Source organism: Drosophila ananassae, chromosome 3R (assembly GCF_017639315.1).
Source record: "Drosophila ananassae strain 14024-0371.13 chromosome 3R, ASM1763931v2, whole genome shotgun sequence".
Classification (NCBI taxonomy): domain Eukaryota; kingdom Metazoa; phylum Arthropoda; class Insecta; order Diptera; family Drosophilidae; genus Drosophila; species Drosophila ananassae.
This window is the reverse complement of record NC_057930.1, coordinates 9,014,956-9,033,781: the sequence shown is the minus strand read 5'-3', so window position 1 is coordinate 9,033,781 and position 18,826 is coordinate 9,014,956. Positions and strand designations below refer to the sequence as shown.

Genomic DNA, 18,826 nt, shown 5'->3' with positions numbered 1-18,826 from the left:
AGTTTTCTAGGAGGATTATAGTAGTCTTATATATGCAAGAAAATATACACTTTATGAAGTCGGGACCATCATCGAACGAATAAAGTTTAGCATTGTCCTCTATATTATACAATAAAATATATTACAGGCGTATTTTCACTGCGGTACCTTCACAGCAGTCCAAAAAAAGAGAAATATAATAAAAAGAATAAAGCCCGCTTTCAAATTATAAAGTTCATAAAAACAGCATAACAATATACAAAGTTATTTCCAAGTAAAAATAATGAATTAACAAAGAAAATGAAGTACTAGCGATGAGACTAGCGACTAGTCAGATCCAACAACCATAAGCATGGAGAATTTGTAAACGTCCACTTCTCTCATTTGACTGGCTCTTCTTTCTTTTTGTTGGAATTGGTCCCATCGTCGAAGGGCTGGACTTCCCCCGATGCCCAGATGAGGTACACAACAACCGTGGCGGAGAGGATGCCGAAGGCCAGCCAGAACACCACGCGCCATTCAGTCATGTTGGCATTCGGGGTCAATACGCCCGCCACGTAGGGCGCTGTGAAGCCCATGCAGGCAGCGATTCCGTTAGTGATGGCCATCAGAGTGCCAGCGTAGTTGGGGCTCATGTCCAGAGGTGTGAGCTTCATGCCGGCGTAGTAGCAGCCCATGGTACCCATGGAGCAGGTGAAGAGAGCCACCACCAAGTGCCGGTTACATCCGGCATATGAGGCCGCCACCATGAAAAGACCGGGGCCGAACGCAGCAATGGCAGTTAAAATTTTCCGAACATTGGTCGTGCTCATGCATTCATTTTTGATAATCGCATCGGCCGTAACGCCACTGCATAGCGCCACTATCCACATAATAATGAAGGGCAGAGAGGAGTACAGTCCATTGGATTTGATCGGGAAGTTCATGACATTGGACATGTACTTGGGCAAGTCCGCCACCATGACAAAGAGTCCCCAGTCGTGGCCGATTTGGCAGATGATTAGGGACCACATCGGCACGTTGGTGAGGATCGCCTTCCACGGCACTGGGGGTTTGTCCTTCGGTTGGGGCATCTCGCTCATAAGATATTCGCGCTCCTTTGGCTTGATGAACGGATGGGAATGGGGGTAACTGTAGCACAGGAGTGTGAAAAGGATGAACCACAGTACAGCCACCCCGCCGAAGAAGTAAAAGACCCAAGGCCAGTCGTAGGAGTTGAGGATCAAAGCGGAAAACAAATTTCCAAGTATACTGCCCACTATGCCTCCACCGATGACCAGAGTTCCCAGTTTTCCTCTCTCGGTTGCCGGTGCCCAGCATGACAGCAGGACGCTCACTGCTGGGATGGTGGTGCCCTCGCCCAAGCCCATCAGGACGCGCAGTACGATTAAAGCAGGGGCTTCGCCCCATTTAATACTCAGTGGCGTCAAAAAGGAAAAAATAGCTGTCAACAAGATGCCCAGACTAAGGACCCATTTCGCCCCATATTTATCCGCCATAATTCCTCCGGGAATATGGGTGATAATATATCCGATATAGAAGGATCCGAGGATGATGCCTTGCAACTTCTCCGACCACTGGAAGTCGCCGCCAGGCCGAAAAGTGTACTTATCCCCGACTTCTGGTTCACAGACCGCTGCCGCTGCGTGGTCCGTGATGTTCTTCTTCACCACCAGCACCGTGATGACCTGCGAGAGGCAAATGCGCATGGTGTAGGCGTTTAGAACGCCCAAGAATCCCATGATTCCCACAATAACACGTTGAGGAAAAATAAAGAGCTCCGAAATTTGAATTCCCCATTCCGGTTGAGGTTTCGCAGCCGCATCCATCAAAAATCCCGATTAAATTATATAATTTATAATCACAAAAAATTTGGAATAATGATGACTAAAGCGTTGAGATAACGATTTAGTAAACAAAACAAGGAAATCAAAGCTAAAATGTTCCATTACTATTGCGTTGGTTACTACGTAACGACAAAAGAGTAAAAACTCTTCTTGTGAAAACGATCACTTGATTTCTATTAAGGTTAACTATATTTATAACTCTGTTAAGGTTGTGATCAATATTGAACAATTTCCAACATTTTCTACAAATATTAAACTCCAATTTAGTCAATTTAAAAGATTTACAATAATTGCCAAGCACGCATAGGTATACATACATATGTCTCTATTACGTCTCCCACAATCAAACAAAAAATGCCTTATGCTTGAAACTTGGTTAGAAAGGATTTGCCAATCCTACTTTATAGGATTTCCTATATTATATATAGGAATATGTAGATATATAGTCATAGGAGTAACTGCAATCTTCAAGTCTTTTAACAATGAGGTTACGCATATTAAAACAACAAAGAAAAGCTAACCTCAGGCGAAGCGGAAGTCGATAAACCCTGCAAAGTAGCAGCTTATATATCGGATGTAGTGGATCCTTATGAAACAATGAAACAAAAACACCAATGTTGAGTCATATCGTCATATGGCTGCTATAGGAAATAGTCGACTCATCCTTATAAAAGTATTTAGATCAGATAGATTTTGATTGTTTTGATTTTATTTAACGATAAAATACTAAACCTTAATGGAAATCAACCTACTTTTTAAAGTTTTAAATTAATTAAGTTCAAAGATTTAAAAAATTTTAATTTTCAAATCAGGATTATCTCCTCCCAAGAATAGAGCTGGAAAATAATTGTGATCAGACATTTTCGTATATTTGTTACATCTTCGGATACAGTTTCGGATCTACGGACGAATCGCATGCAAATAGAGATCATTTTGGATACACAGGTAAAAAGGTGCTTCTGTGCAAAAAACATATATAAAATAAAAGACGTATTCTTTCGGCTGAATTTACAGAATCTTGAACAACGGAGAATTTTTAAATATCCACTTACTATCCTTTTACTTATTTTGCCGCCTCGGACTTTGGTTGCTTTTTGAAGGAATTGGTGCCGTCGTCGAATGGTTGGACATCCCCGGACGCCCAGATGATGTACACAATTGCCGTGATAAAGAGAATGATAAAGGCCACCCAGAAAACCATTCGCCACTCCATCATGTTTGCATTTGGAGTCATTACGCCCACCAAGTATGGCGAGAGGACGCCCGTAATGGCACCGATACCGTTGGTGATCGCCATCAGGGTGCCAGCGTAGTTGGGGCTCATGTCCAGGGGTGTAAGCTTCATGCCGGCGTAGTAGGTTCCCATCAGTCCCATGGAGATGGTGAAGAGGATCACAACCAAGAGACGATCACAGCCGGCGTACGAAGCTGCTACCATGAAGATAGCCGGCCCGAATGCGGCAACCGCAGTCATCAGTTTTCGCGTATTGGTTGTGTTCATGCAGTTGCGGGTGATCATCGCATCGGCCACGAATCCACTGGCGACAGACACTATCCACATGGTCACATAAGGCAGCGAGGAGTACAAGCCGTTTGCCTTGATGGAGAACCGCATCACGTCGGCCATGTACTTGGGCAGATCGGTCACCATGATGTAGAAGCCCCAGTCGTGTCCGATCTGAGCGCTGATCAAGGCGTACATGGGTAGACTGACGAGGATCGATTTAAACGGCGTTGGGGGCTTATCGGGTTTTTGGGGAATTTCGTTCATCAGATACTCGCGTTCGGAGGGCTTGATGAAGGGATGTTTGGCAGGGTAACTGTAGCACAGCAGTACGAACAGAATGAACCAGAAAATGGCAACCCCAGCGAAAAAGTAGAACACCCATGGCCATTCGTACTTGTCAAGGATTAGACCGGATAACAGATTGCCGGCGATACTACCCACCTGCCCTCCACCGAGTACCAGGGCTCCCAGTTTGCCCCGCTCAGAAGCTGGCGCCCACGCTGATAGCAGAACACTCAGTGCTGGAAAAGTAGTGCCTTCGCCGAGACCCATTAAAATCCGCAGTATTATCAGAGCGGTCGATCCGCCAAAGTCAATGGCCATTGGGGTGGCCAAGGTAAAAAGAGCCGTAAGGAATATTCCTATGCCAAGTGTCCACTTTCCTCCAAATTTGTCAGCGAGAAGGCCTCCGGGTAGATGAGTTATAATATATCCAATATAAAACGAACCCAGAATGAAACCTTGCAACTCCTCGGACCATTTGTAACTGCCTCCTTCACGGGTCATGGGACTGTGGTCATTCGGATCTGGTGGGCACACAGCCGCCGCTTCATCCTTTGTGTAGTTCTTCTTCACCACAAGCACCGTGATCACTTGCGAAAGACATACTCTCATTGTATAGGCATTGAATATGGCCAAGAATCCGAATATCGCCAAAATGACACGTTGTGGAATTATAAAAAATTTTGATAATTTTACTCCCCATTCCGGTTGATCAGACATCGTAACGGTTTGTGTAAACAAGTGTATGAGAATGAGATTGGATCGATTAAACAAGCTTGGAAGTCAGCTCAAGGGCCACTTGGATCCTTTTCTCGTGTATGTAATATATTTTTATCCAAGGATGCAATGTACAAAAATATATACTACCAAAGTAACTGCAGATCTCTCATATCTCTCGAGAATGAGGCCCAACCCCAGATCCCATCAATATTCAAAGTACAATCAGGCATATCTTACTGCCGGACGGGCGTCCAGGGTCAGGAGCTTGAAAATGACTGCCAAGTCCTCTTGCCGATACTTGCCGGCATATTTTTCAGCCAATCTGCCACCGGGGAGGTGCATTAGAAGGTATCATATACAAATCGAGCAAATCCTATACATAACCAGAATCGTGATCACCTCTGACAGACACACGCGCATTGAGAAGGCAATAACGCCGGGACCAAAAGGCGTTGGGGTATGGGAAAATCCTTTGACCATTTAGCATCCCATACCAATTGATCTGTCATTAAACTTCACACAATTTTAGGAATACCAATTAATTTCAAGTGGTATGTATGAAAAATGCTTTCCTATTTTCAAAAGTTCTATAACACATTTTCATTTCGTTTTAGCATTTAAATCGCAGCATATTATGAATAGGTAGGACGGGTCAAGTTCGGTTCGCTATACAAAGCGTCCATATTCAAATCAGAACCTTCACTAAGGTGTTTTCACTAAGAACAGCAGTATTTTTAGTATTTTAATTACATGTTACTACAAAAGAGGCGGGAACTAAAAATTCATTTTACATCCCAACTTTATCCTGAAATATTCTTAGAATATATTGCAGATACTGATCTGGAAGCACGCTTTTTTTTCTGCACTATAAAAATGGATTTTCCCTCCATACAAATTGACCAATATATGTAAAATTCTTTTAAATATGTTTAGAAGAACTGTCAAGTAAAGTTAAAATAAAATTTAAATTGAAAATGACAACACACACATTTTTTTAGATATTCTTCATGCTAAAATGTTACTTTTTTTAATAGATTAAAGGAAATTTGCATCCATTACTCCAGCAGCCTCTACAATCGAATCCACCCTCACCCGTTTTAGTGATTTGCTTGAAGCCAATACGAAAATTAAATCAATTATTTATGCATTCATTTCATTCGAAAATCCCAACGGAAACGGGAAAGGGAAAAGGAAAATGGGTGGCTGGTCTGTACATCGATTTCAAATATTGGGAGGCAAAAACTCCCAGAGATCTGGGGTGTGAGTAATTATTAAATAATTTCCGTTTTGCAATTACATCTATACACATTGCATGATGAATGGCAATTGTAGAATGGACCAATGTAACTTTATTTGAGTAAATAGATGTATGTTTTTAAATAAACTTTCAAGTCTTCCTGCAATTTTTTTTCCATTTCATCTTCCAGACAGTTTACCTGAAACGAAAGAACATAAATTGTAATTAGTTTATGTATAAAATATGTAGTATAATGTAGAGTACAAGTTATTAAAGTAGTACTGCTTTAAAGTGACCACCGACCACGTTGTCTTAATGTCACGGCCCCTACAGTTGGGATATGGAACTATGAGACTATCAGCGCCCCTTTGGAAGACCTCTTTCGTACGGTCATGATAAAAAGCCACCTACACTGGACCTAGGCACTAGACCTCACTGGGCCTTTCACGCTCCTCCAAGCGTCCTGTACACATTTTCCTCCCTGAAGCCGAACTGCCTCTCCGACATATTGTTCCCATTGTCTTCAGATCCCTCTGTCTAGAACTTTTGCAACAACTGGAACAAAGCTAATGACCCGAAAGGATCAGACCCTATCGATCAGGAGTAGTATTTAAGTACTCGGGGTATGGCGCAGTGGTAAGGGGCTTCCTAAACGTGCAATTCACACTCACCACAAACCACCTACCAAACCTCTCTTAAAATCCCACACCAGTCAGTTAAGTTCATTAAAGGGCGCCTTACGGTAAGAGAACCACTGTGTAGAGTTTCTCCCACATCATCTGCCCCACATCGCTTGTAACTGCAAACTAACACTGAGAGTTAACCTGTAGAAGCGAGACATGTTAGTGTCTAGCACTCCAGGATAAGCAAGGACCTTGTGGTCTATTGAAAATATTCAACATTTTTTAAAAGAATTGCAGTTCAATTTCACAAATTACAAATATATGGACAAAAGAAGCATACCCTACAAGAAACTATCGTGTATAGTAAGCCGATCCCCAATGAACTCAATATTTATGGAACATGTCACCTTTGTCATTCTTGTTTTATTACAAGCTAGTTAATCTGATGTTTCAAACATCATTATTCAAAATTTTTTGTTCAGCAGCAATCGTATAATTTTATCCAGAAATATAATGGCGGATCGACCACCTCAACCAGAATGGGGCATCAAGTTTTCAAAATTCTTCATTATTCCCCAACGGGTTATACTGGCCATCATGGGATTCTTGGCTATTGTTAACGCCTACACCATGCGAATTTGCCTCTCGCAGGTCATCACGGTGCTGGTGGTGAAGAAGAACATCACGAATCACGCAGAGGCAGCAGTTTGCGAGCCAGAGGACGGGGATAAGGCGACAAGTCGGCCTGGCGGCGACTTCGAGTGGTCGGAGAGTTTGCAAGGCCTCATCCTCGGATCCTTCTATATCGGATATGTTGTCACCCATGTTCCCGGAGGAATGTTGGCGGACAAATTTGGAGGAAAGTGGGTCCTTAGTCTGGGCATCTTAATGACAGCATTCTTTTCCTTTTTAACGCCAATTTGCATCAAATTGGGCGCAGCTCCTGCTCTGATCACGCTGCGCGTCCTGATGGGTGTCGGCGAGGGCACCACCTTCCCAGCACTGAGCGTCCTGCTGTCCGCCTGGGCACCGGCAACCGAGCGAGGCAAACTAGGAGCTCTTGTCATGGGTGGATGCCAAATGGGCAGCATAGCAGGCAATTTATTTTCCGGTTTGATCCTCGACAGGTACGACTGGCCATGGGTCTTCTACATCTTCGGCGCGGTGGCTGTACTGTGGTTCATCCTTTTCACACTGCTGTGCTTCAGTTACCCCCATTCCCATCCGTTCATTAAGCCAAAGGAACGGGAATTTCTAATGAACGAGATTCCCCAACCGAAGGAGAAACCCCCAGTGCCGTGGAAGGCGATCCTCACCAACGTGCCGATGTGGTCCCTAATCATCTGCCAAATCGGCCACGACTGGGGATTCTTCGTCATGGTGACGGACTTGCCCAAGTACATGGCCAATGTCATGCGGTTCTCGATCAAATCCAATGGATTCTACTCCTCTCTGCCCTACGTTGTTATGTGGATAGTGGCGCTAAGCAGTGGATTCGCGGCAGATGCGATTATCAAAAATGGATGTATGAGCACGACCAATATTCGGAAAATTTTAACTGGTATTGCCGCGTTCGGCCCCGGTATTTTCATTGTGGCGGCCTCGTATGCCGGATGTAACCGCCCCTTGGTGGTGGGGCTCTTCACCATCGCCATGGGTACGATGGGCAGCTACTACGCCGGCATGAAGCTGACACCCCTGGACATGAGCCCCAACTACGCTGGCACTCTGATGGCCATGACGAACGGAATCGCTGCCATCTGCGGTTTCGTCGCGCCCTACGTGGTGGGCGTAATGACTCCGAATGCCAACATGACTGAATGGCGCGTGGTGTTCTGGTTGTCCTGCGGCATCCTCTTCGCCACGGTTATTGTGTACCTCATCTGGGCATCGGGGGAAGTCCAGCCCTTCGACGATGGCACCAATTCCAACAAAAAGAAGGAGCAACCACCCAAATGAGAGAAATGGACATTCAGAAATTCTCTGTGTTTCAAGATACTGGCTCTGGCTATTGCTTTCATCGTTTTTACAAATTCGTAATTTTTGGATTTACGTTTTTATCGATCTTTTGTAAAGCAGTACTTCATGCTTTGGTACATTCACTTTGTGAAGCTTCGATTTTCAAAGCGGACCTTTATCCGGAAAGAAGTAAAAAATAGATACTTTTATGATTGAGATCCTTGCTTGATTTTTCATATTTTATGGGATCTGTATACAGATACTTTAAGAATTCGCCTGAATGCCTGATGCAGTAAAATATTGTTTCAAATCTTCGCCACGCCCTCGCCCGCTCCCACAAATGTGCTCCTTGTGTGTGTACCTTGTGCGCTATAAAAATATCATTGCCTACTTTTGTGGGCCATTACAGAGACACCTGAATTATGCTGTCGGCTCTCAACTGTCAACTAAAAAGCCATAAAATTTGTCTTTAAATACCAGAATTCACATTATAAATTCCCCAACCTTTTCCCCAAAATACCTTTCCCGTTTGGCCACATGGGGTTGGGTTTTTGGAGTCGTTAGGGACAGTCAGCTTCCTTGCCGCATAAAAAAGTGGCTGAAAAGACAAAAAGTAAGAGCCGATAGCCGAAAGACAAAGCTAGAAGGAACAAAATCACACACACACACACTACGCACTCACAGTCAGTCAGAAGGAGGGGGGCGGGGCCCATAAATAAACAACAGGTATAAAGCGGACTTAAGAAGCCCGAAAGGAAACGTAGTGAGGTTATAAAAATGCAATTTTCTTCTGGCGCTTTCTTTTTCCGCAAATCGGAGTATGTACATCGGAGTTAGGTATGTAAAGGCATTCATGTTGGATTGCAAAGAAGTAAATACCAATAGAACAAGCTGAAAGCAGCTTTGGCCAAAATAACAAATGTCTATGCAATTTTTTGCGGGCAAGTGTGAGGAGAGAGCGTGGTAATATATGTGCATACATGATTTCAAGAAATAAAAGTGAAAATCTGCCGAGTCGGTGCTGAGCCCCAAAGGTGAGTTTCCCAGCAATTTCTTTACATTTTCCATCTTCCTTGTCGTCCTTGTTTGCTTTCGTTTTTTTTTTTCTTTTTTCTGCGTTTTCTTCGCTCCGAACAAAGGCCCAAACAGGGACGCGTAAATTGCAAACGGGTAGCCGCAGGAGCCCAGTGCAAAAAGTGCAAACAATTGCAGGCTTTTCCTGGCGCAGTCCAATGCAAAAATGTTCAACTGAAATTGAAAGGCGCTTCTTCAGTCCTGTGGGCGTGGCATTCCCATCGAGATCGAGGCGTGAAATGTGGGGAAGAATAAAGCCGCCAGCTAAGGAAAGAATTATTGCGCCTCCTTTCAATGCCTCCAAAGCAGCCAGGAAGGAGGTCCTTCCCAGCCAAAGGCGGGTAAACGCAGAAAATAAAGGAGTGAATTTCCTTACCCAGCACAAAACAAGTCAATTGGGAATTAATTTGGAAAAAGCCAGCAATCGAGTGAGTGCGTGTCCTAGATTATTTTATCCTGTTTCTCGTAACTTTGCAATCATTGCAACTTTGGAAGAAACTCTTCTTTAAAAAAACATAATTTAATTGCCCGCTATTGTTTAGTAAACATACATGTTTCTTTATTTTAAAATATAAGTGCATGGTAGTGTCTGAAAAAAGTCTATGGCAGTCATGGCACAGAAGATTTGCTTGCTCAACAGTTTGTGTTGCCACTAAACTATCGTCTTTTCTTTGAAATGGAGCCAAGTGGAGGAGCTAAAGGCTGAATGCGCGCTGGCCTTTATCTGCCCTGCATATCAAATGAGCCAAGACGCTGCAAGGAGCCAAGGGACTTGGTTTACAGCGTTTCTCCTTTTTTTTTTTTTATTTTTTGCAACATCTTGATAATGACCAGTGACCCCAATATGGCGCAGAGGGCCGCAGGATAGAGGGACGGGTTGCACGAGCTTCGTCACCCAGCACACTTTCACTTCCTGGGCCGACCACGAATCCTGACTCCTTCCGGCTGCTACGGCACACAAACAAGTGTCGGTAGGTAGAATCTCGGCTAGCCACGGCAACACTTTCGCTTCAATGTATGCATTTAATGTACATTTTTCACACTAAACACCTGCATAAATCATTGTGGGCCAAACGCCCGGCTTTAGCTCAAGGCTACGGGCTTCCTGAGCCATTCTTCTTCCGCAGTAATGTCGCCTGCACATTGAGGCCAGCCGAGATGAATATAATCCGCAAAGGTGCTCCTCCGACAATGCTGTTTTATGGCTGAGAGAAAAAAAAAATAAATATTTTATTGTACAATCTACATAATTCCTTAGGACTTGTGACTTTATTTTCTACCTTTTTCAATTAGAAAACTTTTTAGAAGAAGCTCTGTGGGTAGCCCTTTTCTCAGTGCATGGAAATGCATGGAAAATAATAATTATAATGCACGCGTGCCACCTGGCAGAATGTCACACACCCAGGATACTTGTCCTGATTATGTGACACCCGTAGAAGTAGCAGCACCAGCCCCAGGCAGAGACCAACCTATCCGCCAAAGGACAGTCACAGTTGGTGGTTGCAACAGCAACATAACCAGCACCAGCACCAGCATCTGCAACTTTCAATATTGCAGTTGCTATGCATTCGGTTCTCTCCTCCTGGCAAACATTTGTTTTGACAGACTGTTTGGCCGGTCCTGGTGGTGCAGGAGCCTCCGTAATACGGGCATTTAAATTTATGTCTATTTGTGCTGACGTCTGGCAAGGATGGCAGGCCAGGCAGCATTTCATTTTCCCAGGAATATCGTGTCTCTATCCCTAAAAGGGTTCAAATCTGTTATCTGGCCGTTGATGTTCATGTGTTTATCATTATATTAGCGTTAACATGTCGGTTTGGCCATTAATTTACGTAAATTATGTTTGTTCCTTGACTTACAATTGAGAGTGGAATAGTGGAAATTAATGGATAATGTTTGTTGGAGTTAGCAAAGCAAAATTTGCTTTTTAAACAAGCATTCGAGCAAGAAAACTAATTATCCTTATATTAGCCAAATTTGTTTACCTAAAAGAAATTGAAAAACTTTTATGCTTCTGAGGCAGCTGCTGCCAAAATTTAGCACAACCTCTTCGGCTGATCCAGCTAAGAACCTAAAAACTTTAATTAGCCACCCCAGAGTTGAAAGGAGATTGGCCAGGCCAGGATTTAGGGTAAGTGTCGAGAATTTTCTTTACCATTTTTTTTTTTTTTTTTTTTTTTTTTTTTTTGTTTCTCTGCTAGCTTAGGCAGCACTTGAATACACTTAAAAATAATTAGCGGCATTAGACATTAAGTGATTTTAAAAATTAATCAGCCAACAGGCGAGTGCAAGTGGCCATTTAAGGACAGTATGTAGACTCGACCAGGACTTGTAAGGACTGGGTGATAAAATAGAGCTAACCCAATTAGCACTTGGCACATAGCAGACAACAACAGTTAGGTAAATAAATGGCAACAAAGCTCAATTGATGGCAGGAGCACGTGTCCTGACATTACATTAAATGATTTCAGGAGCCAGCTCAGAGCCGGGACAGGCAGGACAAGGAGAATACCCAGAAGGACAGCCGAACGGATGGGGCTCGCTGAAAGACTTTCAATTTCCAAGGCAGCCAAAAAGCCAGACATCAGCGAAAAGGCACCAGGCACCAGGCAACTTGGAAACTAGCACAAGGACGTGTGCCAGGATTTCATACAAGTAAGCAAAAGCGCACACTCACACATACACTCACAATATCAGCTATTTGTCGCTATACATACACATAGAAGTGCTCATGTATTGAAGGAGAGTGAGTGGGTGAAACGAGCTCACGAGGCGCTTAACCCACCATCACTTCGCATCCTGCAGCCTATTTGCTTTTTGCTGCCTTGCCTGAGAGGTCCTGTGCGAAAATCCAAGCGTTCAAGTGGAGCACGTGCTATTCGCGAAATCAATATTTACACTTGGTGAGAAAGAAAGAAAAAAAAAAAAACAAAAAGTTTCTGGCATTGGATCGAACTGTCAGATATCGAATAATATCTGGCCTTGTTTTCCCTCCGGGGGAGTACAAAGTGTGCATTATTTATGTTACAATTGGCTATGGTTCAGTAGAAAGGACTAATATTTGGCATTTGTACTTTCTCCTTTTAATTTAATTTAGTAAAAAGAAGCTAAATCGGTTCTGCCATCCGACCAGTTGAATTCATAAAGGAAACCTGAATGCAGCCAGGGGGAAAATCAAGTGGAAAACGTATATGTACTGGGAAAATCAACTATTGGCAGGCAGCTGTCAGTTGCACCGAAACGTGAAAAGCACAAGGAGAGCTGGAAGCTGGAAGCTCGAAGGAAAAATAAGGAGTACTTCTCAAACAAGGAAAACAATGGAAGGCCAAAGGGAAAAACTGTCTAGAAAAGCAACTTCTTTTCAAACAAGAAAGTACACACACAGACAGACATACTATACAGCTATAGATGAGCTTATAAAAACATTACATCATAAGCACCAGTCGTTGGAAGGGGAAAAATATCGCGAGTATCCTCCGACTGTCTGGCCATGACGCCACAACTTCTGACAGTGAAATGCGCTGCTGGCAAAATATTTGCCAAAATCTAATAAATTACACACAGTAGCAGTCGCAGTGGCAGACAAACAAAGCCAGCACCGAGGTCTGTTCCAGCACTTTAATCAGACTCGAAAATTATTATACTATGTTACTTTGTCAGTCCACAAATATCCACCGCATTTTAATTAGAATTCTACTTATTAAGCAACCCTCGTCTTGAATTTGATTAGCTTGGGCGCTGGGCCCTTGCCAGGTTGATGTTAAATCATTAAAGCACAAATCATTTTAATTAGATGAAAGCCAATCAAGTTCCTGAAAGAATGTCAGTAACTTTGTAATGAAGTTCGCAAGAGTGAACGAACTTTCTCCAAAGATTAAAAAGCATCCGAAGCTGGTCGATTTTCTGGCTTAAATCTTCCATTCACAAGCCGATAGTGTTGAAAGGATTATTTTCAGTGAAAGGACAATCTATTCATTTTCAAGCCAAAACTTGACTCGCTCGTCCATCAATTTGTGTACACATTTTCAGTTTCTGAAAATCAAAAAGTTTTCAAGCCGAGAAAAACATGCGGGTACAACTTGCAGCCAAGTACCTCTTCCGAACTCCTCCTTGCCGCTATTCAATATTTCATTATGTTCGTTTCAATGAACAAGTTGTAACTATCTGTAGTCAGGAGTTGTCGCTCAGTTTAATTTGAACAGCAAAATGAACTTTTGCCTCATTAAGCATATTTTCTACTCCTTCTTCACAGTCAGCCATTATAAAAGTTGATGGTTCAAATGCTGTACTGTACTATTCCGTACAGCTTTATGATATTTCAAGCGTTATTAGTTTTGATGAAACTTCCGTCTAGGCCACTGTATACATATATATATTGCCCAGCAGGCGACATCTTCGTCATCCGTTTCGTATTTCGGCAAGGACAAAGTTTTCACTCCAAATATATACAGACACATATATATTCAAATTGTTTTGTGATTTTGTGAGGTGGCTGTGCGCGGTTTTGGGCAATATGTTGTGAAGCTGTTGGCATCAAAACACTCAACTTTTCGTCAGCATTCATTTGCCAGCGGGCCCCTCCCAGTGGGCTCAACTTTTTGAGATGAGTTACTAATATGTTAATAATATTCGCATAAATCGGACCTGTTTCAGTCACTAGAAACAGCGAGCGAGCAACTTATGCTCGCATAAGTGCTGAAATGTGTTAACACAGAACTGGCAGTGGACTTTGGAAAGAAAACTTTCTTAATTGGAAAAAGTCAAAGAAAAGGGTGCTGAAGTTCAGTAAGTGCAATATGACGGCGAACTCCGGGGTTGGGAAAGTCAAACCAGGTATTTTCAATTATAAAACTTTGACAGCCAGGCACCTTTTGTGAATGACTCTCTGAAGTAATTACGAATGCGTGTTTATAAGGTTCGATTTTATGGAAAGTCCTACTTAAATTTTATCACTAAGCTGGACTATTAGTATCAAGTCCAGGTTAAAGTTTTATTAATTATAAACGGCAAGCCACCAACTGCTCTAGAAGTTTAAAAACATAGCCAGAGGCAAGTTTGTAGTTGCACAGATTTATTTGCATACCGAAAACTTACCTAAACTAGGCTTCATTTAACTAACGATTCACCGCCGCACAGAAAACCTTAGCCGGCTCACCCCAACCACATACCACATTCCCACCCACGAGCCACCCAGAGCCACATCATGTCAAGAACAAAATTGCCTTCACCACTTGAGAAACTTTATGCGAAATTCGAGTGAAACATAAATTGCCGGCAGTTAGGCGGGGCTGGTCAAACTCGACTCGACTCAACTCGACTCGTAATTAAAAGTATTTCCACGGAAAAAGTGCAATAATTAAAAACTTTACACAAAAATGCAGTGCAGAAAGATATGCATTAAAACATCCTAATTGGGCTTTATTCGTCAAGAAAGTCCGATGAACTGAAGTCGTATTCAAAGGCTGAACTTTTTGGAGAAACATATATAATTATATAACCAATAACTTAACGCATAGCTCCGAAATCTTGACTCTCTTTTCTCATTTACATACATGTGTGATTTTTGTAAAATGCTGTTGACTCAGCAACAAGGCATCGACTGGGTAAGTGCCAACAGAAGATGCTTTCAGTAAAGTTTAGTTGCCAGTTGCCCGTCCAGAATGGGGCGAGATGATGGCTTAGCGGCAACTACTATACCAACTGGGGGAACAACGCAATAAGAAAGCATGTGAAGCGAAAAATAAACAATTTGCAGAAAACTAACTAAAAAGAGGAAATTAAGGGAAGATTTTAACTTGTACACTGCAAAAAACAACCATAATATATTAAACATCTATCTATTTATAATATATATATTTCCTTAAATTAAAAACACCTTTGAAAGAGTATAAAATAATGCTAATGTGAGGTAAACTTTTTTCACACTTTGGTTGTTTGTTGTGGGTGTCGAAGCGCTACTGCCAGCTTGTAGGGGAGTGTGCATTGTAAGCTTAAAGTACTGGAAACTGGGTTAATAATGTCATTTACTGCACTGGAGGGCTCACGTCGTCAACGACAACAGTATCGTTAGTTAGAACACCACGAACATGAAGCATGAGCGCTGGGAAATTTGAATTTCAGAAATTATAATATATTATACAATGTGTTGCATAAAAGGCCACAAAATCACAAAGACTGCGTTTTAATTGCAGGAAGCACTGGCAATGCCATTTAGCATTTTGTTTGTTTATTGAATGGATTTTTCCGGATCATTAGACACACAACATTATTTAACCAATTTGCTTTTAGATTCGAAAATTTAAATCATTTGTTTGGGAATTATGTGGCTTTTTAGGAGACTAAGACTATTCGTTTTCAGGCAACTCCAAGTGACACAAGCCAGAAGAGAGAGAAACTTATCTGCCAACCACTCTAAATCATTTCAAACTTATCTTTCCCGCATTTCGGCTAATCTTTAAGAGTATGACGCGTTTAGAGTCTGCCAGCAGGCTATTTATAATCTTATTGTTGGGAGAAACCCGTTCCCACGCCCCTCCGTTTTAAAAATGTTCAATTAAATCCATTCATAAATCGATGCTGGCAGCCAGAGCCACAAAGAGCACCATTGCCTGACCTAGGAAGCTCCAGAACATTTTTCATAGTGAAAAGCAATGAATAACCCAGAAACGGGGATACGCAGCAAGTGTAACCACACACCTCCGTATCATCCTTGTACCCCGCAATCCTTTCCGTCGCCAACTAGCGATACAATTTTTCACATATGGCACATATGCAAATATTAATAGGGCTGCCATTGCCATATATCCATCCACATTCACATCCACATCCACATCCGAGTGGGTCCACGGAAACTGGGTTATGTGCGAGCTGGGAAATCCATTTCGAATATGTTCCACTCGCATATTTTGTAACATTTGGCTTGGTTTTGTGGTCTTCGGTCCTTGGTGTTCTATTTAAGATTTGTTTTGAAAATATATTCCATGGAATGCGGTCACTGATTAAATTATACTTATTTTTCAAACCGCTTTATTCGCGAATCGTCTTGACAAGTAATCGATCATCACAGATAAATAATAAATATGATTTTTGAAAAGTATATAAAGTGTACAAGCGCTCTTGTTTATTTCAATATTTCCCAGGAATTTTGTTCTTCAATTTTTAATGAGCCTCGAGCGTTTAGCACGTTTCCAGTGCTCGACTGAGCGTGTTAACTAAGCCATGACAGCTCCGCACAGCTCCAACTGTGCGCGATGCCATCAGCCTGGCTTACACAGGGATTCAGTTCATACATAAATAAGGAATCCATTATCAAATGGCGTTGCTAATACAGCGTCAGCAGCAGCCACAACAAGAAACACAGTCGGGTAACCATGCCTATTTCCATGGCAACTCCAACAAAAGTGGCACCAGCAAAAAAATAAACCAGAGATAATGCGAAGAGAGTTCTGACTCAAAAAGTAGAAAAATATATGTATCTGCATATCTGTGATGTATATAGGTATTTGAATATTCATACAAACTCCTGCTTTACAAGCATGCTTCTCCTGTTCACGAACACTGCACATTTATAATGAGCATATTGCTGGGGCAGAAGTAAGAAAAACGCAAAGGAAATGAACATAGGAACTGAGATGGAACAGTGGGTTTTGCGATATACCTCGACTTTTATTAAACCTCTATTGGAACATGAATATTCACAGAATAGTTTTATTAAATTCTCAAAAGTGATTTAAGAAACAGATGGCATTTTTTGTAAGTCTTTCCAGCAGCCAATAGTCTTTAACTTTAGTCTCCACTGTTCGGTAAACAGTTTGAAACTTTTTCATTATGTTGATGGCTCTGGAGCCCCCACCTGGCTTGTTCTTTTCGGCCCTCTGTGTCTATGTACCAGGTAGCTACGGGTCTGAGAGGTACGCCCACGCCCACAACAGACTTCAGCAGGCCCAGTGCTGTCTAAAAGTTAAACAAAAAACGAAAACGAACACGAAGGAAACTATGAAGCGCAGTTTGAAAATTACCGTCGTCTGGAACTTGGCAAACGGTTTGTGACGATGGCGACAGCCCCGACACTAGCAATTAAAAATTTTTCACGAAAAACTTCCAGGCATCCAGAGCCGCCCACTTTTGGCAGTGAAAATGTGGCAACAACAGCAACCAGCTCTCGGCATGATGGCAGCCACAAACTTATTAATTTTACAATTACAAAATAAATTGTGAGTGCGCCAATTAATTTGCGGTTGGTAAAGATACACACAACGACCCGAGGAGGCCTGGAACGAGAGGCCAGGAATGAGAGTCCAGGAACAGAATTGTTTTGTACATCCTGGTTCGGGAGAACTCGTCAGCATCATTAAGAGACGTTTGTGTTATTTTCCATTGACGTTAATTGGTAAGAAGTGAGAAGCTAGAGTAGGCCGGGGTCGGATTGGTTGGACAGGAAGACATTTGCGAGAGTTTGGGAAATTCCTATTAGTCGAGAGCTGGCCATAATTGGACTTGATTGTTTGCCAAAACAGCCAGACATAGGCCAAAGGCATAAAAAAACAGTCTAAAGGTCTAGACTCTACAGGCAAGTATATTTTTAAAAAGGACTCTTATATAATTATTTTTTTTTTTTTTTTTGTAAAATTTAAGCAGATTCTCTTAGTTTTCTTTAGATTATCTCGTATCCAATAAATTTAAGGTAACGTGTTTAACAGCTAGGACCCTTGAATTTTTACAGTCTTCAACCAGGACACTGTTTTCAGTCCTGGTGGAACTATCAAACACCCAAGGCAGCCAGAAACAAACAACAACAAAGCCATTAACATCAAATTACAAAGAATAAATAAAGTAGATTCCCAGTTTCGGTGAGAATAGTCCGGGTTCGGAAGCCAAGCCAAATTTATAGGCAACATAAAATGGGAGCAGACAATGCCAATAACAATAAACGCAAATAAAGTTTATGGCTGTGCTAAACACAGCACCGAGCCGGCGACCCAAGCCGTACAACTATAGATGTACAGATATAGATTATGGCCGCATTTTTGTCAACGCCAGAATAGACCGGGAATCGGGAATGAAAACTGCCCTTTAACAATTGCCCCTCGGACAATGAGATTCTTTCTCCCAGTGACAAAAAATATAGTAAACAATATTAAAGCCCCACAAGCTCATCTTCATTATCGTCATTGCCATCATCTGAGGGTTCTGGGCTGAACCTACAAGAGAGGTTTCCTTCACCAACAACGCAGGCTATCACAATAAACGAAGCATAAAAAGGTGCCATCAAGTTTTTCTTGATTTTTTGATACATGAAACCCAAGAATCCGCTTTTAAAATTTATTAATTGGCAAAAATAAAAGCTTAAACGGGTTTTCACTGAACTACCAATAGTTTCTGCCAAGGAGCTAAGCTAATCGACCGACGTTCCCTAACAAACTGAAAACAAGAACTCGCAATCATTTGGACCACATGGCGAGTTGAAGCTCAGCCATGCAAGTGCTATAGCATACATAAGGGGGCATCTTTTATCTGGCTAAAAGGAGGAGGAGGATGAGGATGAGGACTTCCTTGGGGTGTACAGGGTGATGGTGATGATGTGGTTACGCCAAAGTTT

The 18,826-nt window shown here is 42.2% G+C and overlaps 4 protein-coding genes across 7 annotated transcripts in view; 1 reads left to right on the top strand and 3 right to left on the bottom strand.

The window, feature by feature from the left end:
• Positions 1–18,826, bottom strand: part of LOC6505589 (disintegrin and metalloproteinase domain-containing protein 10) — an 84,242-nt gene that overhangs the window by 38,844 nt on the left and 26,572 nt on the right. The gene's annotated exons all lie outside the window — the stretch shown is intronic.
• On the bottom strand, positions 199–1,939 carry LOC26515004 (putative inorganic phosphate cotransporter). Its single transcript, XM_014905175.3, has one exon. It carries the CDS (start codon positions 1,806–1,808, stop codon positions 360–362), a length of 1,449 nt encoding a protein of 482 aa, XP_014760661.1. The 5' UTR covers positions 1,809–1,939; the 3' UTR covers positions 199–359.
• On the bottom strand, positions 2,674–4,430 carry LOC26514487 (sialin). Its single transcript, XM_014905166.3, has one exon. It carries the CDS (start codon positions 4,333–4,335, stop codon positions 2,890–2,892), a length of 1,446 nt encoding a protein of 481 aa, XP_014760652.1. The 5' UTR covers positions 4,336–4,430; the 3' UTR covers positions 2,674–2,889.
• On the top strand, positions 6,635–8,372 carry LOC6504382 (putative inorganic phosphate cotransporter). Its single transcript, XM_001964934.4, has one exon. The coding sequence runs from the start codon at positions 6,709–6,711 to the stop codon at positions 8,152–8,154; it is 1,446 nt and encodes a 481-aa protein (XP_001964970.1). The 5' UTR covers positions 6,635–6,708; the 3' UTR covers positions 8,155–8,372.

Coding starts and splice junctions, on each gene's coding strand:
- LOC26515004 (XM_014905175.3), bottom strand. CDS start 1,808: ATGGATGCGGCTGCGAAACCTCAACCGGAATGGGGAATTCAAATTTCG.
- LOC26514487 (XM_014905166.3), bottom strand. CDS start 4,335: ATGTCTGATCAACCGGAATGGGGAGTAAAATTATCAAAATTTTTTATA.
- LOC6504382 (XM_001964934.4), top strand. CDS start 6,709: ATGGCGGATCGACCACCTCAACCAGAATGGGGCATCAAGTTTTCAAAA.